The 24392-nt window shown below is 41.1% G+C and overlaps 1 protein-coding gene across 1 annotated transcript in view; it reads left to right on the top strand.

Moving 5' to 3' along the window:
* Positions 1-24392, top strand: part of PKHD1 (PKHD1 ciliary IPT domain containing fibrocystin/polyductin) — a 471475-nt gene that overhangs the window by 79371 nt on the left and 367712 nt on the right. Inside the window, exon 34 of the mRNA XM_036248838.1 lies at positions 1525-1675. Within this exon, the coding sequence (XP_036104731.1) occupies positions 1525-1675 (151 nt within the window). The remainder of the gene's footprint in view (positions 1-1524; positions 1676-24392) is intronic.

Raw genomic sequence — 24392 nt, 5'->3', positions numbered from 1 at the left:
GAGTGTACCACCACCTTAATTTAGGCGTGGGTGACAAACACAGTGTTAGGTGCCATGAGAGGGAGGGCTCAGATAAAGGGAGACCACAGCCCCATTGGTCAGCTCAAACCATGTGCATTCAGTTCTGGGCCCCATGATGTTAAAATACTGACAATCTACAGTAAGTTAGAGGAGAGTGGGCATGGACGTCATGTCTTGGGGGGATGCAGAGCTGGGAATAATTTAGCAGAAAGAAAAGATTAAGTAGACATGGTAGTTGTCCTGCTCATTATTTTTTAGCAAATTGTGAGAGCAACCATTTTGACATTGATTCGAGAATAGATGCTCTAGTTTGACATCATTTAGTTTCTCAGAGTGACCTTTTGCCCTTTCTACTACTCTTCTCTGTCTTCCCATGCGATCTGTCATCTTCACGGCCGATGTTCAATCAGCATCTCAAAACCTGAGAATACTGCTCTGGGAGATAGGACCCCTGAGTTCTAATCTCAGAGCTCCCATACTTTTGTGTTTGACTTGATGCAAATCCCCTGATCATTTGGGATTTTATATATGTGTGTGTGTGTGTGTGTGTGTGTGTGTGTGTGTATTTTTTACACCTCTACCTACTTTATTGGCTGAAATGAGGTCATATATAAAAAATTGTTGAAACGTTGAAAATATCATGCATTCATAATCTTTGAGTTAGTTGTGACAATGCCTAAAGCCAGGATTGTTGTTGAATAAATATCACACCTGTTGGGGACAATACCCTGCTATATCTGTGCTCTTATCTCCCTTTAGAGTACATATTTTTAGACTTTCTGTAATGCTGTTTTTCATTGTAAATGCAGTCTGGTTTCTCTCCTTAAAGCAAGAGGACTTTTAAAGCAAGTGGCTGGTAGTATAACTGGCACATATATCGAATCTCCTTAGTCTGGGCTGTTAAGTAAGTTTAATTAATTTACTAAGTTAATGTTCCACTGCTAGCAACAGAGCCTCATTGCCATCAGCTGGGGAGAGGGAATTGAAAGCCTAAATGAGCTCATTTTTTCACAGTTGGAATTAGGGACCAGTTAGCCAGTTGTGTGGGTTTTCCAATTTCTCCATCTGCCCTGGGGGGATTCAGGCAATTCGCTCCCCCAACACTAAGTGTGAGTAAGAACAGGAAGAGGGAAGGGGAAAAGAAAAGAAAAGAAAAAATCCCTAACATTTGCTTCCATTTTGGGAACTGGAAGTATTTTTTTCACATTGCTTGCTAAGTTGGGTTTGGAGAAGCTTTTCCTAATGCTCCTAATAGGTTTGGAAAAGAGAAAGGCCTCAGTGAAAGATATTTACCATGTGCATTTTCATTGCAGGGTGTGCAGATAATGGGAAAACAAATAAACAATAAAATAATGGAAACAAAATTACAGAAATTTGCAAAATTTGACAAATGGCGGCCTGTAGTTGCCACAAGCTAATGGCTTGCAATGATTAATAAGAGTAAAAATAATTGCATTTCATTAAGATTGATGACACCCCATTTAACCTCCCCTCTCGTTTCAGCCCTAAAGTGGAAAGAGATGAAGTTCTCATCTATAATAGCTCCTGTAACATTACCATGGAAACTGAGGCAAAGATGGAGTGTGAGACGCCTAATCAGCCAATTACCGCCAAGATTACTGAGATACGGAAAAGCCGGGGCCAGAACACTCAGGTATAATCAAATCTTTTTTACAGACTGATTCAAACAGCTCAAATTAAATTTGTAATATTGTGTACATTAAAAAAACAATTTAGTCCAAATGGCAGCGATATATAATATTAAATGCTCTCAAACTTTGAGGAGCGGCTCTAATGCACAACATCTGAATTCGTAGTTAACTATAGTTAATCATATATTTTCTCAAAAATAAATGAGTGCTGCCTGGGCTCTTTTAAAGCAAATTCTGAACAGATAATCTCAGCATTTTGTCCTGCTTTCTGCATGCATGTTCCAAAGGGGGCTTTCCGTGGTTTATTTCTTCATGAAATAAATGGCCTACCATTTAAGCAAGTGCTTCTGGACGGTCTCCAAATTACTCAGCCGTCCTCAGTTGGTCAGATGGCAGTGTCTGCTGGCCCATCCGGCTCATCTCTGTTCCATGGAGAGCACAGTGGAAACTTCAGCTTCTGAGGAAATTACGTGAAAATTCAAACTGAAAAGGTCTGCTGAGTCTTTTGGTCTGTCCTCTCTACCTCAGTTTATTTGTTTTGAAATCATTTCAACCACCCCCTTCAAGGGGCTCTCTAAGACACAGTCTTAAAAGTCCCCCGGGAGAGAGTCCACAGCCTCCCCAGGGATTTTTGTGCATTGAAACCAGAGACCAAGGGTTCCTTGGAAATACATCAGGTAATCTCTCCCAGCTCTCCAGCCTTCTCGCGGCACACATATAAGAAATAATGTTTCTTGAGCATCTACTCCCTTAGGTGACTTTCTCTTTATGAAAGCAATCCTCATGTTTTTCTCTTTCTGTCTCTTTTATTTGGAACAAACATTTATTGAGTGCCTATTATGTGCCATACATTATGCCAGATTCTCTTGTGAAAGCGGGTTCAGTTAGACCTTCCGAACGCCTACCTGTACTTGAGTTCGTGAGGCACGTTTTTCTATAGCTTTTAGGCTGGTGCTGAAAATGTACGCAATTATAAGTAGTATGATTTTCTGTTTTTTCTTGTCTCCCTTCCCATTCCTCTGGAGTCTCCCTGTCCATTTTATCACCTCCTCGGGCTTCTCACGCCCCTTTACCTTCCTTTCAAGTTGCACAGGGCTGTTCTTATGAACCTCCCCCCACCGGCATACACCTCTTCAATTCATTGCCAATATTAATCCTTATCTCTAGCACCATAGTCCCCTAATTGTAGCCTCTGCTTCACCCTGATGCCCCTTTCTCGGCAGTTGGCTGTCAGGGATGGCTCAAATGTTTATTGGAGTCATGGGGGGCTGCTGAATCAGTGTTCTGTTGTGTGAAGGGAGCTGTGGGCTAATGAGCTGCAGGATACTGGGCAATCTTTAAGCCTTGTGGGATTTCAGTTTCCACCTGGTTCATGACCTGAGGTTGTCGGGGTGCTCATCAGAGCAAATGCTGGTGAAAGGGAGGAAGGGAAGGGTAGCACAGTGGTTAAGTATGGGCTTTGGAGACTGCTGGGATTTGATTATCTCACTTATTATCTGAGGGACTTACTTAACCCCTCTATGCTTCAGTTTTCTCATCTGTAAAGTGGGGAAGAATGGGACCCACCTTAATAGGGTTGGTGTGAGGATTCTAACACGCGTGCCACTGAGAATCACACAGAACACAATTTAAATGTCTAACGTTAGCCATTATTGGTAGTGCTCGTTTGCTAATAGCAGTTATAGAAAAATGATGCAGAATTATTTCTCTGTAGTACTTGCTGTTTTGACCAGATCACTTTTACTTCTTATTTTTTATGATCTCAAAGACTACTTTTGAATTTTTTTGAGGCTTAAAGGCCTCAGTCATCTTTAAATATATATACAATAAATAGTTATTAAGTTCTAACCATGTTCAAGGTCTTCTGCCGTGTTCTGAAGGAGATAAAAAAAATAACTTGGAAAGAGACCCCACCTTCAGGTGATAGTAGGGAGAGAGAGAGAGACCATGTATGCAAGTAGGTGAGGGGAAGAAACCATATATGCAAGTAGGAAGGATTCAAAGAAGGAGTCAATTCATCACACTTGGATGAAACATTGGATACCATCTGGACCAGCCCACTCATTGGAGAAGTCAGTTAACTGAGGTTCCTAAAGAAATGTGACCTGAAAAAGGTCACAGCTAGTAATTTGGCATCATAACCCATGTGGTCTTAAGTATTGTAGGGGAAGTAAGCCATTTAATATTTAGGAACCAGAGGGGCATGCCTATTAAAGCCTACCTCCCAATGCCAGTGTCTAGGAGACTCTCGTCTGGGGATGTCTTGTTACCTTATAGATCTTAGGATGTCTGCTTTTCTTGCTTGGGCCTGTGGACATGTCACCAGTGTTAAGATACACACTTGCCTAATCTGGGCCTGGACCTGGGGAAAACCAGCACTGACAGGTGTTTAATCAAAACCAGAATTCAGGGTCCAGATCCAAGCATTATGGGAGAACCTCAGAACAGTAGTTTTGTAGAATATTAGTATTCTGTGACAAAAAGGTTCCAAAGTTAAATACATCTGTGAAAACTGTGTTAAACAAACATATATCCATCTATATCTATATCTATATCTATATCTATATCTATATCTATATCTATATCTATATCTACCATCTACCATCTATATCTATATCTATCTATCTATCTATCTATCTATCTATCTATCTATCTATCCATCCATCCATCCACACACACACACGCACATACACCAAAGGACTTTTGAGAACATTCAATATGTGACTACATAATGTGTATTTCTAAGAGAGGACTGTGATGTGGAGTATTACCCAAATTTGTTTGTTTGTGGAACTCTTTACCCCTGGAATCTTTCTTGGGGCTGGTATCTGTTCTGCTGCCCTCCCTTTGGGAACTGTTGCCCACGCCATGCTCTCTCCCCCTACCTTGAAGTGGGGGGCCAGAGGTGGGAAAGGTTATCTTCAGATGGGGCAGTGAACTGAATTCTATGGAAGCAGGTGGCTGTATCATGCCATGAGGAATGAACAGGGCTCAGGCAAGCAAGGGGTATAGAGGAAAGGATTTCTGGGGGAGGAACCGGTATGCACCAGACACTGATGCAAGAGCCCTTAGGAACAGTGCAGAGAACGTGGTATGTGTGAATGGACTAGTGTGTGGTAGGTTTGGGAAGGGAGCTGGGATTGGACTGTGATGGCAGGTGAAGTGTTTTGCCCTTTAATTCACCGGGTGACAAGTCATTCTTGATGAGTCACAGCATGATCACCTTGATCGGGTGCCTGGGTGGGGTCGCCTGGGAAACCCCAGGGAGGCGGGAACATCTCAGCCAGGCAAGAGATCACGAACTAGGGAGGTGGCAGAAAGAATGGAGAGGAGGGGACACACACAGTAGTCAACACTTGACAACCTGTGTTAGACAAAGGATTCAAAAATTAGATGTGACAGGTAAGAAAATTATGGGCTGACTTTTCAAATTTATGGAAAAAAACACCTTCATGCTCATGACTCCCAAATTATAATTTCCACCCCAGAGCTCTCCTCAGCTTTAGATTCCAGGACCTCCATGCCTGCTGGTACCTGCACTTGGATGTTGAAATTACACCTCTAGGCTAACAGATTCTAAATTGAGCTCCCGAGTCCCCCTGCTTCTCCTCCCACCCCCACCACAGTCTTGGACTGAGTTGATGGCAGCGGTATCTTTTCAGTTACTCAGGCCATGGAGGCAGGCATCCTTCATCCTTCATCCTCCAAATCCCACATCACATCCGTCAGGAAATTCTGTTGGCTGTGCCTTTAATCTGATCACTTTGTGGCAAGTCTGCTGCTACCACCACGACCATCACCTTTTGCTGGTTATTACGAGGCGCAGGCACCGGAATCCCTGCTCACACCTTTGCCCCCCTTCAGTCTATGCTAAGGAAGCCCAGGGGTCCTCTCAAGATGATTTCACTCTTCTCAAAAACTTTCCAGTGGCTCCCAAATTCTCTCACAATTAAAGCCAAGTCTTTACACTGCTTAAAAGGGCCATTCTCTGTATCAACCATCCTCCTCCAGTTCCCCCAGCTTTACCTCTCTCTTAGCCTCTTTCACCCTTTCTGTTCCAGGCTCACCACCTCCTTGCTGATCCTGGAACGTGCCAGGCTTGTTCCCACAACGAAACCTTTGCATTCGTTGTTCCTTCTGCTTAGCGTACTCTTTCTCCTCCTTCTCCAAGTAACTGTCACTTTAAGTTTTTGCTGAAATGTTACTTTCTCAATGAAGTCTTCCCTTACCACCCCATTTAAAATTGCAACCCAGTGCTTTTCACTCCACAGATAATACTTGCAATTTCCCTTACTCTGTTCTACTTTTCCATGATCCCTAGCATCTGCTAATATACTACACAAGGTCCTGTTTATTGTTTAGTGTTTAGTATCTGACTTTGCTTACTAAAATATGAACTCCAGGAAGGCAGAAATGTTTGCCTTCCTTGTTCACAGGTGTATCCTGAATGCCTAGAACAGAGCTTGAATCAATTGTGCTAATGATCAACAATACACAAACAAATAAAAGCAGTTAAAACAAGCCTTCTCATGTATTGCTTCTCCAATTCCATCCCCTGAAAATTATATCCAAAAGGATACACACACACACACATACACAGATGTATGTACAAACATCCATTTACACACAAAGATGTTATTGTGTTCTTCAACCTTTTTTTTTTTTTTTTTCCTAATGGTGTTCTAGCATATAAGCTCCTTGAAAAAAGGAACATGAGCTATTTCTCAATGCTTACAAATACGTCCAGTACACAGCAGATCTCATTTAAAAGTATTGAATGGATGAATTAACTTATACATGAATGAATGCATCATGGTCATCTTTTCATTTAAGACATGCTCATTTTTCATTTCTTCTGAAGATATTGATTATACCTACTATGTATCAGACACTGTGATACACTGAAACAAGGAAAATGATATTCAGAAAAGAAAAAGAAAATCTAAAAAAATGCTGAAAACACAGTAAGATACCTTAAAACAACCCAAGGTTTTAAAGGATTTGAAGAACAAAAAGCAGGTTGGTCGGATAGGTAGAGAAACCACAGCAGGATAAAAGCAACACAAAGCAAGTTTAGAGAAACTGATAAAAAGAAGACAGAGACCCACACGTTTCAGTGGGGCTCTGGGAGAAATTCCAAGCTGGAGTCAGCTAGGGCAGGTGTACTCTCTCCCCCTTCGTTTTTCTCTGCTCCTGTGCACTCACAGTGGTTGGATGTGTGGCTCTCGAGACGAAGTCTGAAGAACATCTCATAAAACAAAGAGGGCTTCTTTGCTTGGGGACAGCAGATGGTTTGATCCATTGTGGATCTTAGGACTGATGCTAAACTCTGCCAAACCCAAAGTTACTCTGGACAGCAGGACAGACCTAGAGGAGAAAGAAAGGACCAGGAAGGCAATGTCCTCATTTCTGCCTCCAGTGGAGTTTTCCTTTCACTCCACCCACCCAGCTGTTTTACTCATTGATTTCAGTGGTGATAAAGTGAAGAGGTTTCTCTAAACATCCGATCTGCCATATCAGTGGGGAAAAAGTCTGAAACAATGCAGCTACCTGGGAAATAACCTCAAACCTAGAACCCTGTGCCCAGTCAAATACAAAGTGGAGTAAGAAAACAAAGGCATATACACAGTGCAAAATTCAGAAAGTTTTTTTCGTCTTTCCTTCCCTTTTATTTATTTAATTATTTTTCAAATTTTCAATTACAGTTGACATTCAATATTCTGTTAGTTTCAGGTGTACAGAATAGTAGTTAGTTATTTATATAACTTATGAAGTGATCCCCCTGATAAGTTTCCACCTGGCACCATACATAGTTATTGCAATATTATTGACTCATATTCTCTGTGCTGTACTTTACAAGTGTGGGCAAAAGTAGGTTTACAGTTGTTTATATAGAAAGTAATACAATAATTAATAAATAATACTAGAATAAACTCTTTCAAGCACTCATAACTGTAAACCTACTTTTGCTGACCCTGTACATACTGGTGACTATTTTGTAATTTGCAGTTTGTACTTCTTAATATTTCCCCTTTTTTACCCAGTCTCCTAGCCCCCTCCATCTGGCAACCATCAGTTTGTTCTCTGTATAACTTGGCTTCTGTTTTATTTTGTTTTTTAGATTCCACATGTAAGTGAACTCATGTGGTATTTGTCTTTCTCTGTCTGACTTATTTTACTTAGCATAGTACCCTCTAGGTCTATCCACATTGCTGCAAATGGTAAGATTTCATTCATTTTTTTTTGGTACGTGCCCCTAGTGGGAACCGAACCCGGGACTCTCTGGTCCACAGGCTGATGCTCCAACTGCTGAGCCAAACCGGCCAAGGCAATTTCATTCTTTTTTTTTTATGGCCAAGTAGCATTTCATTGTATATATATACCACATCTTCTTTATCCATTCATCTATTGATGGAAAAATTCAGAAAGTTTATCACCTTTGTGCACTCTCTGAAAAATGATGCACTCTGGAAAACTGTAAAATAAATCTAAGAATAAAGATGAAATGGGGTACAAGAAATAGTAATAAACAAAGAACCACCAAAACAGCAAAAACAGAGTAAGAATTGTTAAAAATGTGAACCATGAAGCTTTGGGTAGTTAAGAATGGATTCTTAACAAAATATGACTTCTCCTGTTTCAGGTACGAATAATAAAAGAAGAACAAGAAATAGAGATACCAACCCCTCTTTAACGAAATGAGGAGACATTTGTAATACAGACAGTCATTATATGAGGATGGAAAGTAAATGGGAGAATGCCAAATGAATTAATGGGTGGGACGGAAATCAAAATCAAGTTCCTGCAAAGGGAAATTTAGATAAAAAGCAAGATGATTTGCCCCACAGAACCCTAAGAAAGCTTTGGGTTTAGAGAAATTTAGGTACCAGGTTATGCATATCAGGCAGGTTTCCAAAAGGCAGGGGTATTTTGAAATCCTCTGCAAAGAGTGGCCACATTCCCAGGATATGATTCCTGGTTGACTCAGTCATCTATTCCTACCATTCCCTTTAAAAAAGCAGAGGCATTTCCATGCCATCTCAAAGGGAAAGAGATCTTTCTTTCTTACAGCTGCATAGTATTCCATTGTGTACATGTACCACAGCTTTTTTTATCCACTCATCTACTGATGGACACTTGGGTGGCATGGAAGGACCTGGAGAGTATTATGCAAGTGAAACAAGCCAAGCAAAGAAAGACAAATATCACATGATCTTACTTATTTGTGGAATATAATGAACTAAACAAACTGCTGAACAAAATTAACCAAGAGACATGGAGGTGGGGTACAGACTGACAAGCCTCAGAGGAGGGGGGTTTTGTGGGGAGAAGAGATAAACCACAGAACTTACATGCATGTATGCATGACCAATGAACATAGACAACAAAGCTGGGGATGGGGGGGGGGCGGCAAGGGGAGGAGGGTGTCAATGGGTGAAAAATGAGAAACATCTGTAACAAAAACAAATTAATAAATAAAAAATAAAATGAAAACAGAGGCACAATTTCTGTATAAATTGAATCAGTGAGATATTAATTAGATGCCTGATACCAAGCACAGGGGAGAAAGGAATGAAGAATACGTTTGAAATCAGGAAGATGAAGTACAGGGGAGAAAGGAATGAAGAACACATTTTAAATCAGGAGAATGAATGTAATATCTGCTTAGTCTTTAAAGAGTGATCAACCTTCCCCCAACTCCCCAGCCCCACAAAAATATTTTCTCTGCCTAGCTCCAGAATCCTGGAAACTCAAGATCTACTCTTTCCAGAAAGGAGACTGTAAGATACTTTTCTGGATAAATTAAACCAGAATTAAGACCCACAGATTTGGACTTGTTTAAGCTTCATGAAGTCTCACTAAGTCGTCCACTTAGATTTTTTACTACATTGCTTTTAAAAGTCAATAAGCAGACTTTTGGTTTTGGCCATGAGAAAATAATGAGTTTTAGGTTTGTTCTCTTGCCATACATAACTATAAAACTAGTCAAAATATATTTCAGACATTAGATAACAGATAGCACAGGGACACACGAGGAGAGGGCTCTCTGTCCGGGAACAGGACTCAAACAAGCACAGGAAAGAGAACTCAAGCAGAGAGAAACAGTCTCATTGGGTGGAGTTCAAGGCTGCTCACGGAGGTAGAAGGTATGGAAGAAGAGGTAGAGGTAGGAGGAATAGAAAAATATCTAATAAAAGATGGCCAAAAGTATTCCAAATTTGATGAGAACTACAAACCCTCAGATCTAAGAAGCTTAATGAATCTAAATCAGAGGAAACATCAAGAGATCCATTACTGGAGTTCTCAATCATGTTAAGATTCAGTTTTCTAGTTAAGATATCAAGCCTACATTAATATTTAGGGTCACAGCAATTCCAAAAAAACCAAAAAACAAAAAAACCCAACAACCATAACAAAAACCAACAGGTTTTTTGTTTGTTTGTTTTTGGTAAACATTTCCAGGCTGATTGAAAAATAGATGGAAATGCAACACATGGCCAAAACAATCCTAAAAAAGAACAACTTTTGAGGACTGATTTCAAGTTTTACTATAAAGCTATGGTAATCGATATGAGTTCCAGGCAAGATCTCGTTTGAAAGAAGGGTTCTATCACTGAAAGTGTGTATGAAAACTTAGATTACATCCTGGAACCCAGGGGAGCCGAGAGGTGGAAAGCAGGTGGGATGAAGCAGAGCAGAAGGGGCTGCAATCGGAGGTTCATAGTGACATGTAGGCTGCAGGACAGTGTTAGTGAGGAGAAAAACCAGATGTTGTGGGGTTAAGGAGTGAGTGAGTGGCATGTCGATGAAGGCAGCTGGTATAGATCACAGTAGGAAGGGAGGCAGACAAGTTTCGTGGTTGGGCAGCCCCTCCCCACATTCATGCTCACTATCATTAGTGCTAGGGATGGTTTCTTAAGTTAAAGGTACCTTGGGTTGAGCTGTGGTCTGCAAGTGTGTTACCTGATTTGACAAAAGGGAGACTCCGCGGTTCCCTCCCCTCATTCATTCTTCTACGGCTACAAAACATCATTCAGCCAATGCTGATGTTAGGCTGGTTAAATCATCACTGTTTATTTTAGAAGTATTTATATGTTTAAATTTACTTGGAGTTTCCAGTACCTGAATTACTCTGTAAAAAACCCAAAAAACAAAACCTCACTGTTCAATTGAATCCCTGGTTTTTGTTTAAGGAGATTCTCCTGGAAAATTGGTGCAATGGGAAGAATTTTAGTGTCTTTACAATGTGTATAGCTAGTTAGAGGCCAATTTGAGACTACTTTCCATTCTCTAATTGATTTTGTTCCTCTGATTACTGAAGTCTAAAAACACGTTTTCACTTTCCTCTCCTCTCCTTTCCTTCCTTTGAGTTTTCTTCCTTCCTTTTCCCCTTTCTTTTTCCTTTCCCTTCTTTGCCTTCTCCTCCTCTCTTTTTATCCTTCTCATCCTTCCCTTCTTCCTTTCCTTCCCTTTAAAGCACCTCTTTTGGCCCCGGCTGGTTTGGCTCAGCAATTGGAGCATCAGCCTGCGGACCAGAGAGTTGCAGGTTCGATTCCTGCTAGGGGGACGTACCAGAAAGAAAGAAAGAAAGAAAGAAAGAAAGAAAGAAAGAAAGAAAGAAAGAAAGAAAGAACCTCTTTTGCTCAGTGTGCTCCTCCAGGGTTGTGTACCTGTAGCGGAGGACCTGTGGAGAGCAGAGCTGAGCTGGTGGTTAGGCAAGAGACCTATGATGTAGGAGCTCAGCCATTGCCCCCTGACCTGGGGGAAACTTACTGTGTCCCTGTGCCTGTATTTCCTGTGTGAACTGAACCTCTGAATGTGTACCAGTGACCTACTGTTGAGGGTAAGGGCGTTGAGAAGTCAGGTGATTTTATATCTGAAAGGGATTTTACCTCCTTAGCAGACACTAATGGGATGCATGGTGAACAAGACTCCTGAGGCCTGGGTGCTAGTTCTAGCAAAGCCCCTGTGCAACTTCAAGTGTGTGGCAAGTCACTTAACCTTTCAATTAATTCAGGTTAGTACTGCCCGGCTCCCAGCTTTGGGAAAGAGGAAGACAATACATATAAAAATGTGCAGTAGTAGGAACCCAAAAGTTCAACAAAGGCATTATGACCAAGTAGTTGTGGGCAGGTGCTCTGGATTTGAGGCTGATTCTTCTATTTATTCTATAACTCTGGAAATATGCAATGAAGAAAGATAATAAAGGTGTAAGGGCTCTGCAAACTTTGATATAAAGTTAAGATCTTAAAATTGATGGCATTGTTTTATTGTGGTTTATCATAACCAGAACTTGCTGTGTAAAGAGACTTGGCCATTTTTGAACCCAAGACATAGTATGCATCTCTTACTTTAAAAAAAGGAAATTCAGGCAATAGTTAGCATGAATGCAGGCTTAAATTCATCTGAACAGATTAGTGATGCTTCTCTGTTTCTCAGGGATTCTGTATTAAATTGAGTTCATGACATCAGCCTGATCCCCTTATATCAAGGTATGTGAACAGCAAATGAAACTATGGTTTTGAAGACTCTTTGTCACGTTTTGGCCAAAGAAAAAGGTCCTTATCACTCCTCATTATTATAAAATCACTGAGTAATTATTACATTACCATACATGAGTTTGAGTCATCTCAGGTAAATGGCTCTTAATTTTGTTATTGTTGTTGTTAATCCTCACCCGAGGATATTTTTTCCCATTGATTTTTGGAGAAAGTAGAAGGGAGGGAGGGAGGGAAAGAGAGAGGGAGGGAGGGAGGGAGGTAGGGAAGGAGGGAGGAAAGGGGAGAGAGATACAGAGAGAGAGACATCATTGTGAGAGAGACACATGGATTGGTTGCCTCCTGCATGATCCTGACTGGGGCAGGGATCGAAGCTGCAACCCAGGTACGTGCCCTTGCCCAGGAATAGAACCCATGACCCTTTGGTGTGGGCTGGTGCTCTAACCACTGAGAAACACCAGCCAGGGCACTGCTCTTAATTTTTAACTTAAAATAATAGTTTCTGTTCTTAGTAGAAAACAGTGAGCTATCTTTGCCCTGTGACAACTCTTTTAATGACAGGCAGAGGGCAGTCCCATTGGGACATGACATGATTCTTTCCTTCCAAAGTGCAGCTTTGTAAATTGGAGCCATTTTTGTCTAAATAAATACTCTGTGGATTCTTTCCTGTGAAAGCTAATATTATGCAGAATACATGGGTGCCTTTTCGGTCTGACTGTGGGAATGTAATGATCAGATTTCTCCTGATCCCTTTCAATTATGAGACTTTAGCTAACCTGCAGATAGGCACGTGTGCTTTGAGATTGCTTTGAGTGGTAGAACCACATTAGGGTTCTTTGGATTCTATAGAGATAGTGAGGCTTGGTGAACAAAGAATCAGAAATGTTAACGTTTGTTTGTAATCTCATGTCTCAGTTTCTCCATTGGTGACACGGAAGGATTTTATGAAAACCTTTTCAATGGGATGTGGAGACTGTGATATATGCATATGTGTATTATCAGTCTAATTAATTCTTTGCATGAGAGAAAAACTTGCTTTTCAGAGGTCTGTTAGTTAATTTCCTGGAGACATAGCAAATCACCACCTCAATACCTGATGGAGTATTAAGAGCACGTAACTGTGAGTAGGCTCCCTTCCTAGGCATGTAGGGTCCCAGGTATGAAGGGTCTCAGATAGTTGTTAAATGGCTTCAGAAATTAGATGTAGTTCTATGTGTGTGTGTGTGTGTGTGTGGTGTGGTGCTGGTGGTAATGGTGTGGTTGTATTTGTGTTGGGAGAAGGAGCAGTATGAGTTTCATAAGTGTTTGGATATGTGGTTTCTTGCTAGACATGTTAAACATTTCATGAGTCTAATACATATAACCTTTCTATTTGAAACAGCGAACAACTATCTCAATCTTGAAATACAGCAGGCAATTCAGTTAATTTGGAAAACTTGGGTTTTCTCTCCAGTAATGTCCTCTTTTAAATCTTGTTTGCTCAGCTACTCATCTTCTTCTCCAAGGTCCTTGGTGTTAGCACCACTAGGCTGAAATCTGCTCTCTCTTCAAAGAGCCACAGTACTGCTCGTAAAATGCACATCTTTGTGCGAGCTTGACTAGGTAGCGGCAGTGGTGACTGGAGCCTGAGGGTGAAGGACTTTGGGTAAAAGTGAATAAGAAGAAACATCTCATTTGCGATGGAGGAGGATGTGGTTGTTCAAACATTGATAACATTATGGAAATTAACTTCATCAAATTGAACATTCAGCTCAGTGAGAAAAAACTCCTTCTCTTAGGGGTTTGTTTTAGAGAAGAGAAGGGGAATGAGAAGGAGAGAAGCAGAGATGTTAGATAGAATTAAGAGAGTGTTGAACTGGTTTTTGATAAAAACTGTTAGAGATGGAGATTCTCTTTATGGTATTATCATTTGTATGGGTGGAATAATGTTAGCTAATTATTGAGTCTGTAAAATGTTGTCTCAGGCATAGGCTTTTCTGCATAATTTTCAGAATTCCTGCTTCTCTTCCTACTGGTTCATTCCAGCTTTGAGGGGGCTGAACTAATAACATCAGGCAGATCAAGGGGGGATGCATATGCCCTGCTCTGCTTGATGGTTCACGTAGTTACTGTCTTTCTGCTGTCCCCCTGGATTGCTTTGACACAGGTAGGATGGTTAGACAGGATCGCTTTTGGACCCTTGTTGTCCTTGGCAAAAGTTAGCCGATGGTAGGCTACTGGCAGAGTGTTGATGGAGGAATATCTTACCCCAGCAATGGTTCAAAGCCTCTCTCTGGCTGCCTTTTTCTATGGAACCAACATAAATTCAAGTCAAGGGAAGACTGTGTGGATACGGGAAGCTTTTTCATAAAATATATACCAAGAGATCATCTCTGTTACCCCTAAATGGAGAAAAGGTGTTCTTTCTAGACTGCAGACCAATGCTCTAACCGCTGAGCCAAACCGGCCAGGGCAAGGTGTTCTTTCTAAAGGGGAAAGAAAGTGTATAAAAGCAAACAAACAAAAACTGGAAAGGCTTGTCTGGATTCTGTTGATTAGCCACAGCAATCTCTGATCTTTCTAAAGTATAATAATCACTGTGCTAGTTTCTCCAGGTTCTTCTCTTGATAGGAGGTGCAGCTATAATACAGAAGGAATCCTTGTGAAGAATGTCCTTATTTCCAGATAAATGCGAGTACTCTCTTAAGATGAATGGACAGTTAACTGATGTCCCAGAACTAAGAGAATGCAGAGCAGTTCTGTAGTTAGTTCCCTCTGTAATAGACATCTTCAATACCCCGTTTCTATTTTGAGCACAAGGAAGCTTTGTGCTTCTCCACCCTTTTGAAGTTTTATGGGCCATATGACTTGCTGAGAATGTGGGTAGAAACATTTAATGACAAGGGCTTGACTCTCCTGCCCTCTCTTTTCCTTTGCCATGATGACTAAATGGCGCAGAGTATGGGGACAACTTATAGAGGACAGTTGTTATACCCTGGAGAATTGCCAACATTTGTAGTGGACTTTGTGTGAGCAAGAAATAAACATTTATTGTGTTGTGCCCGTGAGGAATCTGAGTTGTTTGTTATTGCACATAATCTGTGACTAGTCAGTGACAGAGGTAATTTAGATAGTGACCAATGATAGCATCTTTAACCTCTAGTCTTGTGGCTAATCCACTGCATCCTTCATGGTGTCCTTAATTTTTGTCTATGAGTCTACATGGGATTATGATCTGGTTTATGTTCTTGGTGGCAGGTATGACAAGCTGTACTATGAGATAGGACCATTAAGCAGAAATTATGGATTGAGGGGATTTAGTGGGGGTAAAATCAGCCTCATTTCAAACTCTGGGTTCCCACTTCCCTCCACTCTCATTGGTGGTATGCTTTTATTCTCACCCACAGTCCCTATGACCTGTAGATCCTCTGGAATTTTCTAGTGTTGAGAAATTAATCACCTTCTTTTGCAGTGTTGTTGCATACTGTGGGAATTTGTGGGGAGACATGGCTATTTCTAGAATTTCTGCCTGTGCTGACTCTCTGCTTATTTTCTCTTAATAGTCACCCTGAAGCATATTCATAAAGTCCATTTGTTCAAATGGATCATATATTTATACTTAAAGTCTATATCTATATCCATAGCTCTGTATAATCTATTTTTTAGATATTTTTCATGCACTCATGATCTCTCATTTCTGTCCTTAAATTTTTTAACAATTTTATTATAAAGATCTCTCAATCCCAAGGGGAAAAAAAACATAATTTAAATGGACTTAAGCCCGGCTGGTATGGTTCAGTGGTTGAGTGTTGACCCATGCACCAAGAGGTCACTGGTTCAATTCCTGGTCAGGGCACATGCAGGAGGTGGCCAATCGATGTTCTCTCTTATCTATGTTTCTATCTCTCTCTCCCTCTCCATTCCTCTCCCTTCCTCTCTCTCTAAAGTTAATCAAGGAAAAAAAATTAATAAATGGACTTAAATCATAGAGACTCACAGAACAAGAAAGCTCAGGAGTCATAAGCATGGCTTGATCCAGCCACTTGGTGCACTTGGTGCTCACTAATGAATGAGATGGTTCTTTCCATGTCTCTTCCCTTCCCTCCATAGAGTCAGCTTCAACCTAAGGCTGCTTTCTCCATGGCCACAAGAGGGTTGCCAATAGCACCCAGGCCACTTGTCCCTCTATTTACATTGCATGAGAATGAAAGGTCTCTATGGGCATGGTCTTGGAAGTAGGAATTTTTTTCCCAGAAGCCCCAAGAAGTGTCTCTTTATTTATGACTCATTGGTCCAAACTAAATTTCTTGACCATACTGCCCTTTGTATAACCTGATAAGTTTTGCTGGTTGTTTTTGGCCAAGTGATATCTATTGTGAACCATACAATAGAGCTAATCATACTCCCAATACCTGGCTAAAATTATGAGAGTTGTGATGTTTAGATGGAAAATCTTGGGGCTGTTGATGAAGAAAAGCTGGAGAGTGGACTCTGGGGGGTCAGCCAACACTTGACACAATGGCATGGTCTCCCTTTCCTCTTTATGGTTGTAAACTAAGGCCTCTTCCTCTGTTCCTCCTCACTAGTCCTTTTTGATAAATTAAGACAAGAGCGTTATTGCTGATGTATGACATTTGACAGGGGTAAAAACAAGGCATCTTTTCTGTGTAAAAAAATTGGCTAAGTGAAAAGGAAAGAAAGGATTTGGTAAACTTCCTTAGAATTCAGTGGAGTGTTTGCTCTTACAAACAAACAAACAAGCAGATGAGAAAACATAATGACTACATAAACACATGCCTTCAGTAAGTAATCTGCAGGACCTCAAAGTCAGTTATGTGTTTCTCTTGGGGTGTGCACCTTCCAGATTCAAGATGACAGTAGTTGCATGAGGCGGCTCATCATTCAGTTTTATGTGAGACCACCATCCTCGTATAATACAAGAGAAGAGCCATCTAGAGAAAGAAATGATCTGTTATAGTGTTTGTTTCTCATAATAGATCTTCCCCAATACTTTAAAAATACTAATGAAACCTCCCAGCATCCCTGAGTGATGAAGACCTATTTTTATGGAGTGGAGCAGTAGACAGAGTCACCTGACCAAGGCCCCTCTACGAATTCATGTCAAAAGCAAGGACCTCAACAGTTTGACTCATAACTCTAGTACCAGCCACCCAAGAGCATTGCCATTTAACTTATTTCGCTTCCCAGAGGAGAGAAGTATGTACAGCCCAGCGGAAGCAAATACATTTTGCTCTGTTGCTGCCTGGAACAGATTAGCATGAGTATGAAGAACACGACCTGATGACTTACGAAGACATTGAAAGAAAGGAGCGATATGACTGGCAGAAAGGGCATGGTGCTCCCGTACCAAGAAAATAAAATTATTATCCTTATTTCTTCTCAAATAATTTTACAGATCACTCCCAGGGTGCTAGTCATTATATTAGTTCCTATAAGGGATTTTCAAATAGTTGCTTTGGGAGATAACAGAATACTAGAAGACTATGAAGGAATTGGATAAAATTACGTGTTTAACTTTGAAAGCGTTGGGTCTCTTTTACAGATATATAAGATACAACCCTTGCCTTGTGGAATGTACTATTCAGTAGGGGAGATATGAAAACCCAATAACTGTACTATAAGCAAAATGTAATAATAAAGGTATTTATAGTTTACTGTGGAAAATCAGGGAAGGCCAAGAAAACTCCTAGATGGAAAAATGATCACTTGGACATTTCCTGGAGGGGGTGACATTTTATCTGGGTCTGAATTTATGAGGATTATAAAGATAAGGGAGGTAAGGAGCAAAGGTATACTAGTGAAGAGATGAATATTACAGAGTCCCAGAGGTGGGACAACATGGTTCATAGAAAAGTAATTCTATTTGGCTGGAGTGTACGAATGAAAGGAACTCATGGGGAGCGGAGTACCTGCAAACAAAGGTTGGGGAACCTGAATGGTCATGAGAGTGAAACTGGGAAGTGTGAATTTAACCTAGGAGCAGATGTAGAGCTTTCGAGGCTTTATACATTTCATAGCTACCACTGTCTCATGCAATATCCCTTAGAGCTCATATCAGAGTCAAAATGTTAGTCTGGCTCGAGTGTGGCCTGACGCCAGTGGGTCCTAACAGATACGGCTGCTGTCCTCTTGGAGCTCAGATACAAGTAGATGAACGTCAATGAGGCAAGAGCACCAGGAAATGAGGCATCTTAAATCTGCGGCCGAGAGGGTCGAGGATAGAAATACATGATATGGAGAAGCACCAAACGACCAGTGACAGAGAGCGTAGCTGGTTCTCCTCAGTGTTTTGTATTCCTGGCAGGTTACAGAGAAAGGCGGTATGAACGAGGGGTCTGAGAGTGGCTGACCTGGGTCCTGTCACCCAGGCTTGGTGTGATTAGGCATTTGTGTGTGTGATTTTAGGCAAGTCCTTGGAAAAAATCTCTGCTTCCTTATCTATAAAGAGGAAGTGGACTAAATTAGCATTTTCCAGTGTGGATTCTGGAGACAGTCAGTAATGCAGAATGTCCTGTTAGGAAAAAAAAGGATCTGTGGTAAGATGAGTTTGGGAAATGCTGCAGGCCTGATTCCGCCCTGGGAGTCACGCTATCCGGTGACATGTTCACGTCTCCGGATATGTTCACGTTTTGCAGCAAGAAAGGCAGTTTTACTCTGCTGAACTCAGCCTTTCCCAAACTTCGTTGGTCATAAGAATCTTAATGATTTATTTTTCTTCCATGCAATCCCTATTGGTACCCTGTGAATCCTTGTAGACAGTTTGGGCTAGATTATTTTAAGAGAGAATCCCCACTCTCTGTATCCCTGCCGAAGGTTTCTTCTCAGCCTAGGATTTGATAAATCCAAAAGAAGACTGCTCCTCCAGCCTGGCTGACCGACCTTTCTTACCTGTCATATAGGCCTGACTAAAGTCAACTTTTTCTCAGAGTTGAGGCAAGAAGGTCTTTAAAAGTATTTTTAAAAGCACTTGGAGATCCTCTAAGACAGGCGGTCCCTGGTGGATTCGTCATACGGCTTCATTAGAAACCCTGTATGCTAAGGAGCTATCAACTTCAGCTTCCAGGTTGGAATCCTATTTCTAACGTACTCTATTAACCAGGAAAGAGCTGAGGGATTATTTTTTCTTCTCTCTCTCTCCTTTTTTTTGCATCTGTATATAATGTAATTTAACTTAGCAAAAAAGACACTGATTGTCTGTCCCACAGGACTTAATTAACTCCGGCTTCATGGTGCAACACAGAAATAATAAGAAAAGGGAAAGTTCGGGTGCTCCATACCTGTCCACTTGCACCTCTGGTGCATAATGAGATGTCAGGAGTGGTGACACTGACGAGATGTGTAACACATGCTGATGGCAGGAGGCGGCGGGAGGCCTGTGTGCTTCCTGGGAACGCGGGTCAGGCTGGAGGGACCCAGGCAGCGGCCTTTCCCTTCAGGTGACCGTTTCCAGCATTCTCCCCACTCACCTCCCTGCCACCTGAGCGGTGGTGTTGTTAACCTTGAGCTCTGTCTTCTGCATCCTGGTCGGATGTTATGACAACTGTCACGGGGCAGATGCCATGTTTATTAAGCTGCCTGTAGCAAATCCGGACTGGTAGTGCCGGGTTCTACCAGCCAGCCCTCAGGGGAGCCCATTAAGAAATTGCAAGGCTAATAAAAATTGTGCTGGATGAAACTGCAATCCTCCGGTGCCACTCTGTGATGGGTTGAATCTGATTTTACGTTTTAAGGGGGGCAGGGAATGAAGGTCTGAACTGGGACCTTTGTACCAGCAGCACAGAAAGTGGTACCTGCTCCACCCAGGGCTGGAATGGTGCTGTCAGACGACAACTTGCTTCTCTGTGCGAGCATTCTGCACATTGACACAGGAATGTACTCATGATTCTTACTTGCTGACAGTGTGCTGCTCCTGGAAAAAGCCATGCTCTGCCACGTGGCATACAATCAGGGCTATGCCGTTCAAGACCTCTGGCCTCCCACTCTCCATGCCCGAGGGGAGCCACGAAAACACACAGGGAACGGTTCCCAGCTCTTCGTCTCAGTAAAACTGTTCTGAAACTTCTCTACTGCTACAGCTTCCCGAAAAGGAGACAGTGTGTGATCTCTTGGAGAGCCATTCCAGAACGCAATTCATCTTCATGCTGTCCTCTGTCTAATCCAGGGACCACGGCCTTGCTTGGCTAAATCCTTTCTGCTCACAGAATTCATCATGTCACTAGATAAATCGATCGTTTTCAAATATTAAAATGAAACAACCAAGTGTATAATTACTGTTTGAGGAAGGTTGAGAAAATAAAAGAAAAAGCCTAACAGTGTGTTTCATAATAGGGCGATGTCACCGAGAGAGGTAAATTTTGTATTTTAATAATGAAGAAACACTTAAGACCACTACTAAGAGAAAGAGATACTTCTTGTGAGGAACTGAGTGAAGCCTTGTACTTGCACTACCCATTAGTCTCAAAATGAAGCCTTGAAGGGATTACTATTATCATCTCCAGTTTACAGATTAAGTTGCTCAGAGAGGTTTAGTCGCTTGTTTTGGGACCCGCAGCTGGTAAATGGCAGAGCAGGGACTCAGAAATAGAAGAATTCTGGAGCCTGTGTTATTATTGCTAATTTTCTTTTGAAAAACATTTTTTTTTTTTTTTCAACAACGAAGAAAGAAAATCTGTTCTCTTTTGTAAGCAGTTCCCAAGATCAATATGTGAAATTACACTGTACATTTGTGGAAGTAGATGTCCGGGTAGTGGAGAAAGTGCATGTGTATTGCAACTTATCTCAGCTGTGAGCATGGGTCTGGCCCTGGCCCCTCTCATCTGCCACAGGCCCTGCCAGCTCCTGCCTTTTCTGGGCATCATCGTACCATCTGTGTTCTCGATCCTTCCAGTGAGAATCATTGCTTCTACCCTTCTTCTCTGACAGTGATTTCAGTGGAAGTGTCTCTGTGTGTCTGTGTGTGTATGTGTCTACACATTTATGCTGGGGGGGGGGTGTGATGTGCAACGTGTGGTCTGATTTTTATATCTTCTTTGTAACTACTTCAAGGGTAACGTTTCGTGGCATAAATGCATGAGTAAACATAATTAACACTGAGGATCACCAGGTTTAAATCAGTTCTCGAAACTTTTATTGTGACTCTTTTAGAAACTGCTGTTGGGACTGTATACATTGGAAAACACACAAGAATCATGCTCTTACCAGAGACATGAGTTACACAAAAGGTGGTTTTTTCAGAAGGGTCTTCCCAGTTCAAAGGAGGAACTTGGGCTTCTAAAACGAAGCTTTGCCATTTGCTACCTGGGTTTTCCTGCAGGTCGCAGAGGTGAAGGTATGTTTGACACAGCTGATTTTCACACCATCTTCCTAAACTCGTTCATTAAGTCTTAGTAGTGTGAGTAATATTTAGTAGAAATTACTTATTTTGTAGTATAGAGCCCATTATGTACTTTGCTGTATCATTTTAGTGAAGTAATAGATCAGATTTGTAGTTTCAAAGTATTTAGTTTAATCTTCCTTTTTTAGTTTTCTGGAGAATGAGGCAACGAAGCTTCTAAGGGAAGGATGAGGGGCTGATGGAGGTACAGAGCTCCGTAGGGTTCAGTGCTGGCCAATGTTAACCTGCCCCACAATTTCAGTTTCTCTCCTTCTACTCAGCCTCTTCACAAAGCCACTTAGGTGCTTTGATATACAAAACAAAACAGGACAAAACACCTTTTAAGTGACATGTGCTTAGAATAGAAAATTTAAAAAGAGATAATAAAAAGAGAAAATCCTCCGTCATGTCAGCATCCAGTCGCTTTGATCCTTGCCTGGGAAACGTTGGTCAGTGAGGTCATGACCCATGCCAGGCTTCCTTGGCACCTTCACCCTGTAACCTTCAAGCTGGAGAGTTTAGAGAGGCAACTCCCCATGTCAAAGTCTGCAGGCTTTGGGTGCAGAGGTAGGGAACTTGGTAAAGTAATTAGTGGACATTCTCTATGTTGAATGAATACATTTGAAATATCATAAGTTTAATGCTGTAATGCAATGTGCAAGGTGGTATATCTATGTCTATCACTATATATCTACTCATACGATTTGACATTAAGACCAATTTAAGACTTCTAACTTAAGAAACCATCCCATTTAGCATCATAGAAACTTGTCTTCTTCACTGGGATATCACACACTCCCTGTGGTGCAATTGAAGGAACAGTGCATTTGGCTTATTTAAGGTAATATATTTCTTGGCACCTATTTTTTTCTTTAATTTTTATTAAATAATTTCAAACATATGAAAGAAGAGAGAATAGCATGATGAACCCTATGTACCCATCACCCACCTTCAACAGCTATCAACTATTTACTTTTAAAAAGCTTTTAATTGAAGATTATTTTATATGAGTTTCCTTTGAAAGGGGAATCTGTACATGAGAATTTTTAAGGATAAAGGTAAATTTTTTTCATATGGGTTGTGTTGTGTTAGAGACCTCATCAAATTTTGTTGTCTGAGCAACTGACTGTTCATTAACTTTAAGGCAATAAATAGTATTTTGACCATTTATATGTGACAGGCACATGGCATATAGCTATTTTGTGTGCATTGTTTTCACAGCACTTTGGAGCACATATTATTAGCTCCATTTTACATGTAAGAAAATGGATACTTCTGAAGGTAGAAAGACTTGCCCACAGTCCCATGACTGATAGTGTTGGAGCTGGGATTTTGAAATGTGGTCTGGGCAGTATTAAACTTTCCCTTAATTACGATACTGGCTGCTGAATAGTTACACACACACACACACACACACACACACACAAAGGTATGTTGGGGGTGGGGAGAAGATGAGGTAAAGATTAAGTAGTATGGCAAATAATTTGAGTGAATCTAAAAAAAAATCCTTCAATAAAAATCTCAAAACTAGTGAAATGAGAGCAATTCGAAGTGAGGGCAGTATAACTTCAAGGACACGGCTGTACTTGAGGAAGGAACAAGAGTGTTTCAGTTTTATTTGGACAACCACGGTTCTTTTCAAAGCCCATAACGGTACCCCTGGCCCTGCAATCCCCCTTGGAAGGGCTCTGAAAGAAGAGGGGGGATTCCCTCATTTCTGGCCTGATTGTGTATAAAAAGATGTCCACTGGAATAAAACAGAGAAATATGCCAAACAAGGAGAGGCAAGGGCCGGGGAGCCGATAGCATCAGCCAGGAGAGGTGTCTTCCACACCAGGATGCTAAGACGTCGGCGTCAAGATGGCCGCTGCAGTAACCACAGGCTATGCGGGGAGATAAATGGTTGACCCCAGCCTGTGTCAGGCTACGATTGATGCCGCTATCAGCCCTAGTGCCTTCCCAATGATTTTTTTTTTAAAAAAAAAATCTTTGATAGAGTGTGTTATCTAGTTACTGGCATGAGGGCAATAGCCCAGAGGGGTGAAGGAAAAGGAAAGAATAAAAGGTCACTCCAGGAGGACAATCTCTGTCGGACTAAATGAGAAAAAAAGGATCTAGCTGAAAAGAAGAGGAAATAAATAAATAACAATAAAAGCAGCTGCTAGGTGCATGGATGGGATAAGTAAAATGGCTATTTCCCTTTGTACGTCTTCCTTCCTCTCTTTCCTTCTCTCTCTTTCTCTCTCTCTCTCACTTGCTCTGTTGGGGAATTTAACAGATGTAGTTATAGATTGTTTGTTCTTCCCTTGAACTTTTTCAATGGTCTGATTGGGATTGTTAAGATTTAAAAAAATCTGTAGAAGAGGTAAAATTATAGGCCTTAAATTAGCACCTCCAGTTTGTCTATAACATAATAATAATTCAAGAGTGAAAGATACAAAACAAAATTTCTTTAGATAATGAAAAAATGTGCCTTTATAATATGCTATTATTAATTTATTTGTGGTAATAACTCGGCGCGCGCACACACACACACCACAGAAGTGTGTCCACATACATGGTTATTTTCACAAGCACCTATATGCACTTTTGGAAAGACAGGGATACAGTCGCTTGTACTCAGTATTACTGCACCAACGGAATTCTCAGAATTCGATTTCATGTTAACAGAAACTTAAATCGGCTCTTTTTAGCCTTGAAACAAGTTTCGCAAGGGAAAGAAAAAGAGAAGGAAACACTGATATAGTTTTTTTTTGTCTAAAAGGGTATGGCTTTAATTAGTATGAATATTTTCGTTTTAATTGACCTGGAAAAAATTTGGTTGTTTTTTCTCCCCAGCAGAGAGTG

Source organism: Molossus molossus, unplaced genomic scaffold (assembly GCF_014108415.1).
Source record: "Molossus molossus isolate mMolMol1 unplaced genomic scaffold, mMolMol1.p scaffold_m16_p_8, whole genome shotgun sequence".
In the NCBI taxonomy this organism is placed as follows: Eukaryota; Metazoa; Chordata; class Mammalia; order Chiroptera; family Molossidae; genus Molossus; species Molossus molossus.
The sequence above is the reverse complement of the archived record's forward strand: the minus strand, read 5'-3'. Positions and strand labels throughout refer to the sequence as shown.